This window comes from Oncorhynchus kisutch, unplaced genomic scaffold (assembly GCF_002021735.2).
Source record: "Oncorhynchus kisutch isolate 150728-3 unplaced genomic scaffold, Okis_V2 Okis03b-Okis08b_hom, whole genome shotgun sequence".
Classification (NCBI taxonomy): Eukaryota; Metazoa; Chordata; class Actinopteri; order Salmoniformes; family Salmonidae; genus Oncorhynchus; species Oncorhynchus kisutch.
In genome coordinates this window covers 134,791-151,793 of record NW_022261980.1, presented here as the reverse complement: position 1 = coordinate 151,793, position 17,003 = coordinate 134,791, and the positions used below count along the sequence as shown (strand labels likewise).

The 17,003-nt window shown below is 49.8% G+C and overlaps 1 protein-coding gene across 1 annotated transcript in view; it reads right to left on the bottom strand.

Annotated features, from left to right (window-relative positions):
* The window catches only part of LOC116359653 (leucine-rich repeat extensin-like protein 3), a 199,747-nt gene that overhangs the window by 54,975 nt on the left and 127,769 nt on the right, over positions 1-17,003 (bottom strand). The window contains exon 2 of the mRNA XM_031812825.1: positions 7,061-7,407. Within this exon, the coding sequence (XP_031668685.1) occupies positions 7,061-7,407 (347 nt within the window). The remainder of the gene's footprint in view (positions 1-7,060; positions 7,408-17,003) is intronic.

Here is a 17,003-nt window from a genome sequence, read left to right as displayed (position 1 = left end):
TTAACAGAACACTAATGTCTGTCTCATTCCCTCTGGCATTCAGACTGTTTAGAAAGGTCATTTTAACAGAACACTAATGTCTGTCTCATTCCCCCTGGCATTCAGACTGTTTAGAAAGGTCATTTTAACAGAACACTAATGTCTGTCTCATTTCCTCTGGCATTCAGACTGTTTACAAAGGTCATTTTAACAGAACACTAATGTCTGTCTCATTCCCCCTGGCATTCAGACTGTTTAGAAAGGTCATTTTAACAGAACACTAATGTCTGTCTCATTCCCCCTGGCATTCAGACTGTTTAGAAAGGTCATTTTAACAGAACACTAATGTCTGTCTCATTCCCCCTGGCATTCAGACTGTTTAGAAAGGTCATTTTAACAGAACACTAATGTCTGTCTCATTCCCCCTGGCATTCAGACTGTTTAGAAAGGTAATTTTAACAGAACACTAATGTCTGTCTCATTCCCTCTGGCATTCAGACTGTTTAGAAAGGTCATTTTAACAGAACACTAATGTCTGTCTCATTCCCCCTGGCATTCAGACTGTTTAGAAAGGTCATTTTAACAGAACACTAATGTCTGTCTCATTCCCCCTGGCATTCAGACTGTTTAGAAAGGTCATTTTAACAGAACACTAATGTCTGTCTCATTCCCCCTGGCATTCAGTCTGTTTAGAAAGGTCATTTTAACAGAACACTAATGTCTGTCTCATTCCCTCTGGCATTCAGACTGTTTAGAAAGGTCATTTTAACAGAACACTAATGTCTGTCTCATTCCCCCTGGCATTCAGACTGTTTAGAAAACAACATCACTGTACTTGTTCACATTAACGATTTAACGGTTTGCCATTTTCTGAGTTTGTAAACATTGTCATCTTCATCCAGCCGTTACTCAGTCTTGTAATGCTGCTGTAATAGTATTAATATGAAGTGGTGTTTTTCTATGCCAGGTTTTGCATATTGAGTGTTTCAGAGGTCAGAGGACATGTCTATTCCTCTGTAGCTGGGAGCACTGCTCTAGAGAAACTCATCATATATCGCTCTCTGTTCGCACACAGGAGAACAACATCAGATATGCAGAGGATTTGCAACTGCTGAGGTGTGTGTGTGTGTCCTGAGCCAGTGTTGTGTTGTGGTGGTCTCTCCTCCCCTTTCCTTCATTCCGTTTGTCCTTCCTTCCTTCACTACATCCCTGTCTGTTCTCTCCATGTCTTTAGTGATGAGCACAAGAGACACCTCTGAGCCCAATCAGTCAGACATATAAAGGCACAGAGGAACATATGAAGTTTATCTGAGTCCAGCAGAGAACTGACCCTCTAAACCACAGCCCAGTCAGAACTAATGAACTCAATAAAAACCACAGTTTATTTTACTTCCACCCTCAATAAAGCTTCACACACTGGTATCTCCAGTTAAACCACAGTGTTCTGTGTTCTTTGTGTGTGTGTGTGTGTGTGTGTGTGTTCTGGCTCCCAGCGATGTAGTGTGTCTCTGTAACATACTGATACAGGAACACTGAACCCTGGCCTGGCAGAGAAAATCATCTTCATTATTAATGTACCTATTACCCTCAATAACTCTGCATGCACACACACACACACACACACACACACACACACACACACACACACACACACACACACACACACACACACACACACACACACACACACACACACACACACACACACACACACACACACACACACACACACACACACACACACACACACGGATGCAGGCATGCATGCACAAACACAGACACACACATGCTTAACACACACACACACCCACCAACACATACATACACACTCAACACACACATTAAAGCAGGCAGATCAGAATAGGACATCATTTATCAACTAATCCAATAAGATAGTAGTCCTGGAGGTGATGCAGGATATCTCCTGCCTCTGACCTTTGACCCTGACACTGATCACTTTACAGAGCCTGAGGAAGATCCATAGAGGCTCTAATGTTACTGAGGCTTTGGGAGCATCTAGATACTGCTATTATCTCCCGCTCTCTTCACATGGGGCATGTCCCAAATGGCACCCTATTCCCTGCCTAGTGCACTACTTTTTATTTTATGGGCCCTGGTCAAAAGTAGTGCACTATATAAGGAATAGGATGCCATTTGCGACACAAACATGTTTATTTATCCTTCACCTGTAAAGTGTGCTGGATCTGTGTTCAATACTGTGAACCAGGACAAATACAATCCAATCTCTCTTCTATTACCATACATAGAGTAGCAGTCAGATGGCTGCAGATATTCCCTAACAACTTCACTCCCACTTACACAATCATGGTTTTTGGCTAACAGTTTTGCCAAAAAGACTGAAATGTAACATAAACTCATGACACCAGGTGTGTGTGTGTGTCTATGTATCAACAGCTTGCTGATTCGTCTGATCACATGTTTTATAATCTCCAGCTGTAATCTCCATCCAATCAGCTGTTGAATGAAGCCGTCACAGAGAGAGTTCAGTTGGTGGAGTTACACAGAAGACCTGATGTGATTATGTCCAGGCTCTTATCAGACTCCATCTTAATAACATTGACTTTGTGTCTCTGGTCTCGATACATGACTTTATAAATGACATTGGGCAGTTATTGGTATTGTCAGGTCAGTACAGTTCATTACAGTTCAGTACAGTGTGTTGTTACGCCATGGCCGTTATCTATTTAGCTAGCAACCGGTTCCTGTCTGCGTGCATGTGTGAGTGTGTGTGCACACGTGTATGTGTGTGTGTGTATTTGTGTGTATTTGTGTCTTATAGCGATTGGTTCCTGGTACTGGTATAGAGATGTCAGTCAAACTGTGATGTTATTGACCCCCTCCTGTCTCTGCCAATGTGATTAGCTACAGCCATCATCTTCCAATTGACAATCTATATCTTTCTGTTCAGCTCTGTCAGTTGGGAAGCTGCATGGTCCTTAGTTAATAAAAGCCTCTAGTGACTAGAAAACATTGCAAGACTATGTCCTTATCTCTCTCTCTCTCTCTGTGTGTGTGTGTGTGTGTGTGTGTGCGTGCATGTGCGTTGCGTGCGTGCGTGTGGTACCAGGTTGGTGGTTAATAGTGTGTGAAGGCAGAGCAGGAGAACATGACAGGGACTAGAGACCATTAGAACACACATACACACACACACACACACACACACACACACACACACACACACACACACACACACACACACACACACACACACACACACACACACACACACACACATACACACACACACACACACACACACACACACACACACACACACACACACACACACACACACACACACACACACACACACACACACACACTCCAGCAGCTTCCAGCCGCAATAGCAGCCTGCACCTCTTAGCTAATTATCTTACCCTACTAATGCAATTACCCCTAGTGTAATTTACCATGGCTAAGAGGTCGCTCGCTGCCTCACTGTTCTCTCTCTCTGTGTGTGTGTCCATGTTTTTGCCAGCACCATCTGGCTGTGAGTCATGAGCTGGTCCCAGGTATCATTTCTATCCTCATTTCACTAACATCAGATCACTCAGCCAGCCACCCTGCACGCTCCCTCTCACCTCGGAAGCTGTGCTAGAGCCCTAGCCCTGACCTAAACTCATACCCAGCCCTGACCTAAACTCATACCCAGCCCTGACCTAAACTCATACCCAGCCCTGACCTAAACTCATACCCAGCCCTGACCTAAACTCATACCCAGCCCTGACCTAAACTCATACCCAGCCCTGACCTAAACTCATACCCAGCCCTGACCTAAACTCATGCCCAACCCTGCTCCACCCTACCCCAGTCCCCAGGACATTTCTCTCTCCCACTCTCTGGATCTCTCTCCCACTCTCTGGATCTCTCTCCCACTCTCTGGATCTCTCTCTCCCACTCTCTGGATCTCTCTCTCCCACTCTCTGGATCTCTCTCTCCCACTCTCTGGATCTCTCTCCCACTCTCTGGATCTCTCTCTCTGTCTCAAATTCAATTCAATATGCTTTAATGGAATGAATAAGAAGGTCAATGATGCCAAAGCAAAGCGATATACACAATTATGGACACGACAGTGACAGCAATAATAATTGTAGCTATAAAAAATATATACAGTACCAGTCAAAAATAGTAAAAATAAAGAAAAACCCTGGAAGGAGTAGGTGTGTCCAACCCCTGGAAGGAGTAGGTGTGTCCAACCCCTGGAAGGAGTAGGTGTGTCCAAACTACTCATTCAAGGGTTTTTCTTTATTTTTACTATTTTCTACATTGTAGAATAATAGGGAAGACATCAAAACTATGAAATAACACATATGAATCATGTAGTAACCAAAAAAGTGTTAAATAAATGAAAATATATTTTATAGTAGCTTCAATGACAGCTTTCACACTCTTGATGACAGCTTTTCCTTCACTCTGAGGTCCAACTCATCCCAAACCATCTCAATTGGGTTGAGGTCGGGTGATTGTGGAGACCAGGTCATCTGATGCAGCATTGTGTGGGAACCCCTTCAAGACTGTTGGAAAAGCATTCTTCATGAAGCTGGCTGAAAGAATGCCAAGAGTGTGCTAAGCTGTCATCAAGGCAAAGGTTGGCTACTTTGAAGAATCTAAAATATATTTAGATTTTGCTAACACTTTTTTGGTTACTACATGATTCCATATGTGCTATTTCATTGTTTGATATCTTCACTTTTACATGGATTAAGTATCCACCACTCTCTCTCGCTCTCTTGCTCTCACTCTCTCTCTCTCTCTCTCTCTCTCTCTCTCTCTCTCTCTCGCTCTCTCTCTCTCTCTCTCTCTCTCTCTCTCTCTCTCTCTCTCTCTATCTCTCTCTCTCTCTCTCGCTCTCTCTCGCTCTCTCTTGCTCTCTCTGGACTTTGTAATTAAATCTTCAGAACAGCCAGCTTGCTGTGGCCTACTGATCTAGAGACTGGCCTGTCACTCTGTGTGTGTGTGTGTGTGAGTGTGTGTGTGTGTGTGTGTGTGTGTGTGTGTGTGTGTGTGTGTGTGTGTGTGTGTGTGTGTGTGTGTGTGTGTGTGTGTGTGTGTGTGTGCGTGTGCATGTGTCTGTGTTCACATCCGTATGTGAGTGTGTTTGTGTCAGTGTGTGTCCTCCACTGACCGGGAAGTCCATGCCAGGCTGTCAGACACCTGTCTCTAGCTCAGGGAGAGGTCATGGTCTGGGGGTGTGGGAACCACTGTGCCTCTCTGGAGCACCGGGGGAGGAAGCTACTCTATGCTAGCTATATTAGAAATATACCACTATGGTGGTAATCATGGTAGGCTAGCTAGTTTAGCAATATTAGCTACAGGAGAGCAATTCTGCCTCTTCATGTGGAACTAGTATATACTTAAGGAAATAGGTTAGCAGTGCTGAGAGTAGAGATGGACACAGCTGCATTGTCTATCACTGCCTGCCAAATAACACCCTATTCCCTATGTAGAGCACTACTTTTGACCAGGGCCCATGAGGCTTTACATAGGGGGATATGATGCCATTTGGGATGCATTATATGTTCTCTACTGTAGAAAAAACTCTGATCCTCTCCTTGGTTAGAACCTATACAGCAGACTGCCTGCTGCACACACACACACACACACACACACACACACACACACACACACACACACACACACACACACACACACACACACACACACACACACACACACACACACTGCACACTGGAATTAATTAGCAACATGTCCAACAACTTGTTGGGATTACCAGCCAGTGATTCAACCATTAGCATATGGACAAACAAATGACGCCTTAGCCATGCATCTGTCACTGAGCTTACCTACAACCAGGCGACAACAGGTCATTCCTTACGTGTGTGTGTGTGTGTGTGTGTGTGTGCATGATCTTCCCCTTGACCTGAACATGACTGACCCCATCAGTAATATCATGGAGGTTCCACTGTGATATGTTATCCACTACTCGAACATTCTCAGTGATACAATTTCTGAACTAAGTAGAAGAGATAAACTACTACTTTACAAGCAGTGATTTACATGATTGTTGAATGGTAATATCTCTGCATATAATAACTACTATTATTCTACTTACTGACCTTGCTTCTTGATTCCACGTTCATATCAAACTTTAGCTGATATTATGTGTGGATGTTAATAAGCTGTAAATTAGATGCATTGTTTTGTTTCAAAAGAGCTGTGGTGTCTTTTTTCAAAGATAATATGCAACCTTTGGTAGTTACTGTATGTTTGATGTGTGGGTTTATATATAGAATAATAGAATAAAGAAACACTCAATAATGAGATGATCTACATTAAGGTGTGTGTGTGTTTGTGTGTGTGTGTATTTGCGCGGGTGTGTGTGTCTTCGTGCTTCAGAGGGTAACCCAGTCCCCAGAGAACTAGAGAGTGATGTTGGGTGACCTATTTTCCATTAATGAGTAGGACAGAACAGAACTCTCATCAAGACAGTATAACGACAGTGACGTGGACGGACACACGTGTCATTACCAAGTCTTCCTCATACTGCAGCCTCGTGGCTCCCAGGTCAGGAGACAGAACCATCCACCGTCTACAGAGAAGACCTTGGTTGAAGCCTCCACACTTCAGGAGATATGCATCCATAGAGTTTAGAGACAGCTGATGTGAGGTACCTTCCCCAGCAGAGTTGAGAAGGTTGGTTGTTGGGGCAGATCCTATAGGGTGAGGTTGGGAGGCTATCTTCAGGGTGGGACATTCTGTTTGCTCACGGCGCTATAGTGACAACCATAGAATTACCACTATATTGTGTATTGACACAGACGTTTAAACGGCTGGAGCAGAGTGCAACTAGGCTGGGTAGCTAGAGCAATGTAGAGCAGGGCAGAGGAGGGCCGGACAGGGCTGTGCATTGCTGGGCTCTGGGTGTAAAAGGCTTACGCAGAGTAGAACTAGGCTGGGAAGGGGAGAGCAGGGCAGGGCAGTACTTTGCTGTTTCCTGGGCTCTGGGCTCTGGGTGTAAAGTCTCTGGGCTGTGACTGACTGACCAGACTGAGGAATATAGGTCAGCCAGCCAGCAGCTCCACAGATGAAAGATGCATACCATGCCTGGTTTAGCTAGAGCTGGATGGGGCTGGCTGGAGTGGGGTGGGGTGGAGAGAGCTGGATGGGGCTGGCTGGAGTGGGGTGGAGAGACCTGGCTGGAGTAGGGTGGAGAGAGCTGGCTGGAGTAGGGTGGAGAGAGCTGGCTGGAGTGGGGTGGAGAGAGCTGGCTGGAGTAGGGTGGAGAGAGCTGGCTGGAGTAGGGTGGAGAGAGCTGGCTGGAGTGGGGTGGAGAGAGCTGGCTGGAGTAGGGTGGAGAGAGCTGGCTGGAGTAGGGTGGAGAGAGCTGGCTGGAGTAGGGTGGAGAGAGCTGGCTGGAGTAGGGTGGAGAGAGCTGGCTAGGGCTGGCTGGAGTGTGGAGGGGTGGAGAGAGCTGGGTGGAGCATGTAGAGAGAGAGGGCTGTTGGGTATAAATAGAGAAGGGAAGAGTGTGGTTTCCTACATCTCAGCACAGGCACTTAGACTGCCAGCGGGAGAGAGAGGGGGAGAGACGGAGAGGTTTGGGATTTGTGGGCACCAGTACCTCTCCTCCTCTCTCTCTCTTAATCCCGCTCCCTCCCTCTCTCACTCTGGCTCTCCCTTTCTTGGGTACTAGCAGCTGTGTCCAGCTCACAATGCCTCACTCTGTTCTCACTCTGTGTGTTCTGTTTCTACTCCCTGTGTGTATTTGGTTCCCACTGTGTGTGTGTGTGTGTGTGTGTGTGTGTGTGTGTGTGTGTGTGTGTGTGTGTGTGTGTGTGTGTGTGTGTGTGTGTGTGTGTGTGTGTGTGTGTGTGTGTGTGTGTGTGCGTGTGTCTCTTTGTCTCTTGTCTGTATGAGTTGATAAAGTGATGTGGTGATACCCAATACACACCACACTAATTGCGCATTTCCAATGAGGATTTATCCCAGTCTTTAACCCAAAATACTTTTCTGTTTCCATCTACCCGGGTCGGCACCCGTGTCTCTCTGTGTCATGGCTCCAGTGGACCTGTTATGACTTAGAGCCAAGCCCAGGCCCTGGGTACTTTTCAACCTCATTTTCGTAATAATGTCTAACTATGAACTTTAACACCTTCTCACAAAGCTACTGTCTACAATGATGCAGAGGTTGTTGATTCTGCCTGCCCCAAGTCTTTAGTGTCAATCTCCTGATGGAAAAATAATTACACAAGAACCTACATTAACACTGGAGACACCCTGGTGTGAAGGTAAGTCCCATTGAAAAGTATCATAATGTGAAAGGTAAAGATCCAGACAGGAATTACTTATCCTTCTCACAGCAGTCCTCCCTACCCCTACAACAGTCCTCCCTATCCCTACAACAGCCCTCCCTATCCCTGCAACAGTCCTCCCTACCCCTACAACAGTCCTCCCTACCCCTACAACAGTCCTCCCTACAACAGTACTCCCTACCCCTACAACAGTCCTCCCTATCCCTACAACAGTCCTCCCTGTCCCCGCAACAGTCCTCCCTGCCCCTACAACAGTCCTCCCTATCCCTACAACAGTCCTACCTATCCCTGCAACAGTCCTCCCTGCCCCCACAACAGTCCTCCCTACCCCTACAATAGTCCTCCCTACCCCTACAACAGTCCTCCCTAACCCTACAACAGTCCTCCCTGTCCCTACAACAGTCCTCCCTAACCCTACAACAGTCCTCCCTACCCCTACAATAGTCCTCCCTATCCCTACAACTGTCCTCCCTATCCCTACAACAGTCCTCCCTACCCCTACAATAGTCCTCCCTATCCCTACAACAGTCCTCCCTACCCCTACAACAGTCCTCCCTACCCCTACAATAGTCCTCCCTATCCCTACAACAGTCCTCCCTACCCCTACAACAGTCCTCCCTACCCTACAATAGTCCTCCCTATCCCTACAACAGTCTTCCCTATCCCCACAACAGTCCTCCCTGCCCCTACAACAGTCCTCCCTATCCCTACAACAGTCCTCCCTGCCCCTACAACAGTCCTCCCTACCCCTACAACAGTCCTCCCTATCCCTACAACAGTCTTCCCTGCCCCTACAACAGTCCTCCCTACCCCTACAACAGTCCTCCCTACCCCTACAACAGTACTCCCTACCCCTACAACAGTCCTCCCTACCCCTACAATAGTCCTCCCTACCCCTACAACAGTCCTCCCTACCCCTACAACAGTGCTCCCTACCCCTACAACAGTACTCCCTCCCCCTACAACAGTCCTCCCTACCCCTACAATAGTCCTCCCTACCCCTACAACAGTCCTCCCTACCCCTACAACAGTCCTCCCTATCCCTACAACAGTCCTCCCTATCCCAACAACAGTCCTCCCTACCCCTACAACAGTCCTCCCTACCCCTACAATAGTCCTCCCTATCCCTACAACAGTCCTCCCTATCCCTACAACAGTCCTCCCTACCCCTACAACAGTCCTCCCTGCCCCTACAGCAGTCCTCCCTACCCCTACAACAGTACTCCCTACCCCTACAACAGTCCTCCCTACCCCTACAATAGTCCTCCCTACCCCCACAACAGTCCTCCCTACCCCTACAACAGTGCTCCCTACCCCTACAACAGTACTCCCTCCCCCTACAACAGTCCTCCCTACCCCTACAATAGTCCTCCCTACCCCTACAACAGTCCTCCCTACCCCTACAACAGTCCTCCCTATCCCTACAACAGTCCTCCCTGCCCCTACAACAGTACTCCCTACCCCTTCAACAGTCCTCCCTGCCCCTACAACAGTCCTCCCTACCCCTACAACAGTCCTCCCTACCCCCTACAACGATCCTCCCTACCCCTACAACAGTCCCCCCTACCCATACAACAGTCCTCCCTACCAGTAACAACAGTCCTCCCTACCCCTACAACAGTCCTCCCTACCCCTACAACAGTACTCACTTACCCCTACAACAGTACTCCTACCCCTACAACAGTACTCCCTACCCCTACAACAGTACTCCCTACCCCTACAACAGTCCTCCCTACCCCTACAACAGTACTCCCTACCCCTAAAACAGTACTCCCTACCCCTACAACAGTCCTCCCTACCCCTACAACAGTACTTCCTACCCCTACAGTAGTCCTCCCTACCCCTACAACAGTCCTCCCTAGCCCTTCAACAGTCCTCCCTACCCCTACAACAGTCCTCCCTACCCCTACAACAGTACTTCCTACCCCTACAGCAGTCCTCCCTACCCCTACAACAGTCCTCCCTACCGCTTCACACAGTACTCCCTACCCCATACAACAGTACTTCCTACCCCTACAAACAGTACTTCCTACCCCTACAACAGTCCTCCCTACCCCTACAACAGTCCTCCCTACTCTGACAACAGTACCACCCTACCCCTACAACAGTACTCCCTACCCCTACAATAGTCCTCCCTACTCTGACAACAGTACTTCTTACTCCTACAACAGTCCTCCCTACTCTGACAACAGTATTTCTTACCCCTACAACAGTAACTCCCTACCCCTTCAACAGTCCTCTCTACCCCTACAACAGTCCTCCCTACCACCTACAACAGTCCTCCCTACTCTGACAACAGTACTTCCTACCTCTACAACAGTCCTCCCTACTCTGACAACAGTACTCCCTACCCCTACAACAGTACCTCCTACCCCTACAACAGTCCTCCCTACCCCTACAACAGTCCTCCCTACTCTGACAACAGTCCTCCCTACCCCTACAGCAGTCCTCCCTACCCCTACAACAGTACTCCCTACCCCTACAACAGTCCTCTCTCCCCCTACAACAGTACTCACTACCACTACAACAGTCCTCCCTACCCCTACAACAGTCCTCCCTACTCTGACAACAGTACTTCTTACTCCTACAATAGTCCTCCCTACCCCTACAACAATACATCCTACCCCTACAACAGTCCCCCTAACCCTACAACAGTCCTCCCTACCCCTACAACAGTCCTTCCTACCCCTACAACAGTCCTCCCCATCCCTACAACAGTCCTCCCTATCCCTGCAACAGTCCTCCCTGCCCCTACAACAGTCCTCCCTACCCCTACAATAGTCCTCCCTACCCCTACAACAGTCCTCCCCTACCCCTACAACAGTCCTCCCTGCCCCTACAATAGTCCTCCCTATCCCTACAACAGTCCTCCCTACCCCTACAACAGTCCTCCCTACCCTACAATAGTCCTCCCTATCCCTACAACAGCCCTCCATATCCCTACAACAGTCCTCCCTACCCCGACAACAGTCCTCCCTACCCCTACAATAGTCCTCCCTATCCCTACAACAGTCCTCCCTATCCCTACAACAGTCCTCCCTGCCCCTACAACAGTCCTCCCTACCCCTACAACAGTCCTCCCTATCCCTACAATAGTACTCCCTACCCCTACAACAGTCTTCCCTACCCCTACAACAGTCCTCCCTACCCCTACAGCAGTCCTCCCTACTTTGACAACAGTACCACCCTACCCCTACAACAGTACTCCCTACCCCTACAATAGTCCTCCCTACTCTGACAACAGTACTTCTTACTCCTACAACAGTCCTCCCTACTCTGACAACAGTATTTCTTACCCCTACAACAGTACTCCCTACCCCTTCAACAGTCCTCTCTACCCCTACAACAGTCCTCCCTACCAGTACAACTGTCCTCCCTACCCCTACAACAGTTACTCCTACCCCTACAACAGTACTTCCTACCCCTACAACAGTACTTCCTACCCCTACACCAGTCCTCCCTACCCCTACAAACAGTCCTCCCTACTCTGACAACAGTACCACCCTACCCCTACAACAGTACTCCCTACCCCTACAATAGTCCTCCCTACTCTGACAACAGTACTTCTTACTCCTACAACAGTCCTCCCTACTCTGACAACAGTATTTCTTACCCCTACAACAGTACTCCCTACCCCTTCAACAGTCCTCTCTACCCCTACAACAGTCCTCCCTACCCCTACAACAGTCCTCCCTACTCTGACAACAGTACTTCCTACCTCTACAACAGTCCTCCCTACTCTGACAACAGTACTCCCTACCCCTACAACAGTACCTCCTACCCCTACAACAGTCCTCCCTACCCCTACAACAGTCCTCCCTACTCTGACAACAGTCCTCCCTACCCCTACAGCAGTCCTCCCTACCCCTACAACAGTACTCCCTACCCCTACAACAGTCCTCTCTCCCCCTACAACAGTACTCACTACCACTACAACAGTCCTCCCTACCCCTACAACAGTCCTCCCTACTCTGACAAACAGTACTTCTTACTCCTACAATAGTCCTCCCTACCCCTACAACAATACATCCTACCCCTACAACAGTCCCCCTAACCCTACAACAGTCCTCCCTGCCCCTACAAACAGTCCTCCCTACCCCTACAACAGTCCTCCCTACCCTACTGTTGTAGGGTAGGAGTACTGCCCCTACAACAGTCCTCCCTACCCCCTACAACAGTCCTCCCTACCCTACAACAGTCCTCCATACCCCTACAAACAGTCCTCCTTACCCCTACAACAGTCCTCCCTGCCCCCACAACAGTACTCCATGCCCCTACAACAGTCCTCCCTGCCCCTACAACAGTACTCCCTACCCCTACAACAGTCCTCCCTGCCCCTACAACAGTCCTCCCTACCCCTACAACAGTCCTCCCTATCCCTACAACAGTCCTCCCTGACCCATACAACAGTCCTCCCTACCCCTACAACGATCCCCCTACCCCTACAACAGTCCCCCCTACCCATACAACAGTCCTCCCATACATGTACAACAGTCCTCCCTACCCCTACAACAGTCCTCCCTACCCCTACAACAGTACTCCCTACCCCTACAACAGTATCCTTACCCCAGACACAGACTCCCTACCCCTACAACAGTACTCCCTACCCCTACAACAGGCCTCCCTACCCCTACAACAGTACTCCTACCCCTAAAACAGTACTCCCTACCCCTACAACAGTCCTCCCCTACCCCTTACAACAGTACTTCCTACCCCTACAGTAGTCCTCCATACCCCTACAACAGTCCTCCCTACCCCTTCAACAGTCCTCCCTACCCCTACAACAGTCCCTCCCTACCCCTAGACCAAAGTACTTCCTACCCTACATGCAGTCTCTCCCTACCCCCTACAACAGTCCCTCCCCTACCGCTTCAACAGTACTCCCTACCCCATACAACAGTACTTCCTACCCCTACAACAGTACTTCCTACCCCTACAACAGTCCTCCCTACCCCTACAACAGTCCTCCCTACTCTGACAACAGTACCACCCTACCCCTACAACAGTACTCCCTACCCCTACAACAGTCCTCCCTACTCTGACAACAGTACTTCTTACTCCTACAACAGTCCTCCCTACTCTGACAACAGTATTTTACCCCTACAACAGTACTCCCTACCCCTTCAACAGTCCTCTCTACCCCTACAACAGTCCTCCCTACCCCTACAACAGTCCTCCCTACTCTGACAACAGTACTTCCTACCTCTACAACAGTCCTCCCTACTCTGACAACAGTACTCCCTACCCCTACAACAGTACCTCCTACCCCTACAACAGTCCTCCCTACCCCTACAACAGTCCTCCCTACTCTGACAACAGTCCTCCCTACCCCTACAGCAGTCCTCCCTACCCCTACAACAGTACTCCCTACCCCTACAACAGTCCTCCTCCCCTACAACAGTACTCACTACCACTACAACAGTCCTCCCTACCCCTACAACAGTCCTCCCTACTCTGACAACAGTACTTCTTACTCCTACAATAGTCCTCCCTACCCCTACAACAATACATCCTACCCCTACAACAGTCCCCCTAACCCTACAACAGTCCTCCCTGCCCCTACAACAGTCCTCCCTACCCCTACAACAGTCCTCCCATCCCTACAACAGTCCTCCCTACCCCAACAGTCCTCCCTGCCCCTACAACAGTCCTCCCTACCCCTACAACAGTCCTCCTTACAACAGTCCTCCCTACCCCTACAACAGTCTCCCTACCCTACAACAGTCCTACCTATCCCTGCAACAGTCCTCCCTGCCCCTACAACAGTCCTCCCTACCCCTACAACAGTCCTCCCTGCCCCTACAACAGTCCTCCCTACCCCTACAACAGTCCTCCCTATCCCTACAACAGTCCTCCCTAACCCTACAACAGTCCTCCCTACCCCTACAAAGTCCTCCCTATCCCTACAACAGTCCTCCCTATCCCTACAACAGTCCTCCCTACCCCTACAACAGTCCTCCCTACCCTACAACAGTCTCCTCCCTACCCTACAACAGTCCTCCCTGCCCCTACAACAGTCCTCCCTATCCCTACAACAGTCCTCCCTACCCCTACAACAGTCCTCCCTACCCCTACAACAGTCCTCCCTATCCCTACAACAGCCCTCCATATCCCTACAACAGTCCTCCCTACCCCTACAACAGTCCTCCCTACCCCTACACATATCCTCCCTATCCCTACAACAGTCCTCCCTACCCCTACAACAGTCCTCCCTGCCCCTACAACAGTCCTCCTACCCCTACAACAGTCCTCCCTATCCCTACAATATACCCCTACCCTACAACAGTCCTCCCTACCCCTACAACAGTCCTCCCTACCCCTACAGCAGTCCTCCCTACCCTACAACAGTACCACCCTACCCCTACAACAGTACTCCCTACCCCTACAATAGTCCTCCCTACTCTGACAACAGTACTTCTTACTCCTACAACAGTCCTCCCTACCCCTACAACAGTCCTCCCTGCCCCTACAACAGTCCTCCCTACCCCTACAACAGTCCTCCCTACCCCTACAACAGTCCTCCCTACCCCTACAACAGTCCTCCCTACCCCTACAACAGTCCTCCCTACCCCTACAACAGTACTCCCTACCCCTACAACAGTACTCCCTACCCCTACAACAGTACTCCCTACCCCTACAACAGTACTCCCTACCCCTACAACAGTCCTCCCTACCCCTACAACAGTACTCCCTACCCCTAAAACAGTACTCCCTACCCCTACAACAGTCCTCCCTACCCCTACAACAGTACTTCCTACCCCTACAACAGTCCTCCCTACCCCTACAACAGTCCTCCCTACCCTACAACAGTCTCCCTACCCCTACAACAGTCCTCCCTACCCCTACAACAGTACTTCCTACCCCTACAACAGTCCTCCCTACCCCTACAACAGTCCTCCCTACCCCTACAACAGTACTCCCTACCCCATAAACAGTACTTCCTACCCCTACAACACCTACTTCCTACCCCTACACAGTCCTCCCTACCCCTACAACAGTCCTCCCTACCCCTGAACAACAGTACTCCCTACCCCTACAACAGTACTCCCTACCCCTACAACAGTCCTCCCTACTCTGACAACAGTACTTCTTACTCCTACAACAGTCCTCCCTACCCTACAACAGTATTCCTACCCCTACAACAGTCCTCCCTACCCCTCAACAGTCCTCTCTACCCCTACAACAGTCCTCCCTACCCCTACAACAGTCCTCCCTACTCTGACAACAGTACTTTCCTACCTCTACAACAGTCCTCCCTACCCTACAACAGTACTCCCTACCCCTACACAGTACCCTACCCTACAACAGTCCTCCCTACCCCTACAACAGTCCTCCCTACCCTACAACAGTCCTCCCTACCCCTACAACAGTCCTCCCTACCCTACAACAGTACTCCCTACCCCTACAACAGTCCTCCCTCCCCCCTACAACAGTACTCACTACCACTACAACAGTCCTCCCTACCCCTACAACAGTCCTCCCTACTCTGACAACAGTACTTCCTACTCCATACATAGTCCTCCTACCCCTACAACAATAATCCTACCCCTACAACAGTCCCCCTAACCCTACAACAGTCCTCCCTGCCCCTACAACAGTCCTCCCTACCCCTACAACAGTCCTCCCCATCCCTACAACAGTCCTCCCTATCCCCGCAACAGTCCTCCCTGCCCCACAACAGTCCTCCCTCCCCTACAACAGTCCTCCTTACAACAGTCCTCCCTACCCCTACAACAGTCCTCCCTACCCTACAACAGTCCTCCCTACCCTGCAACAGTCCTCCCTGCCCCTACAACAGTCCTCCCTACCCCTACAACAGTCCTCCCTACCCCTACAACAGTCTCCCTAACCCTACAACAGTCCTCCCTATCCCTACAACAGTCCTCCCTAACCCTACAACAGTTCCTCCCTACCCCAACATAGTCCTCCCTATCCCTCAAAACTTCCTCCCTATCCCTACAACAGTCCTCCCTACCCCTACAATAGTCCTCCCTACCCCTACAACAGTCCTCCCTACCCCTACAACAGTCCTCCCTGCCCCTACAACAGTCCTCCCTACCCCTACAACAGTCCTCCCTACCCCTACAACAGTCCTCCCTACCCCTACAATAGTCCTCCTATCCCTACAACATCCCTCCCATATCCCTACAACATTCCTCCCTACCCCTACAAACAGTCCTCCCTACCCCTACAATAGTCCTCCTTCCCCTACAACAGTCCTCCCTATCCCTACAACAGTCCTCCCTGCCCCTACAACAGTCCTCCCTACCCCTACAACAGTCTCCCTATCCCCTACAATAGTACTCCCTACCCCTGACAACAGTCTTCCCTACCCTACAACGGTCCTCCCTACCCCTACAGCAGTCCTCCCTACTNAGTCCTCCCTACCCCTACAACAGTCCTCCCTATCCCTACAACAGTCCTCCCTATCCCTACAACAGTCCTCCCTACCCCTACAACAGTCCTCCTACCCTACAACAGTCCTCCTCCCTACCCCTACAACAGTACTCCCATACCCTACAACAGTCCTCCCTACCCTACAACAGTCCTCCCTACCCCTACAACAGTCCTCCCTACCCCTACAACAGTGCTCCCTACCCCTACAACAGTACTCCCTCCCCCTACAACAGTCCTCCTACCCCTACAACAGTCCCCCTACCCCTACAACAGTCCTCCTACCCTACAACAGTCCTCCCTATCCCTACAACAGTCCTCCCCTACCCTACAAAC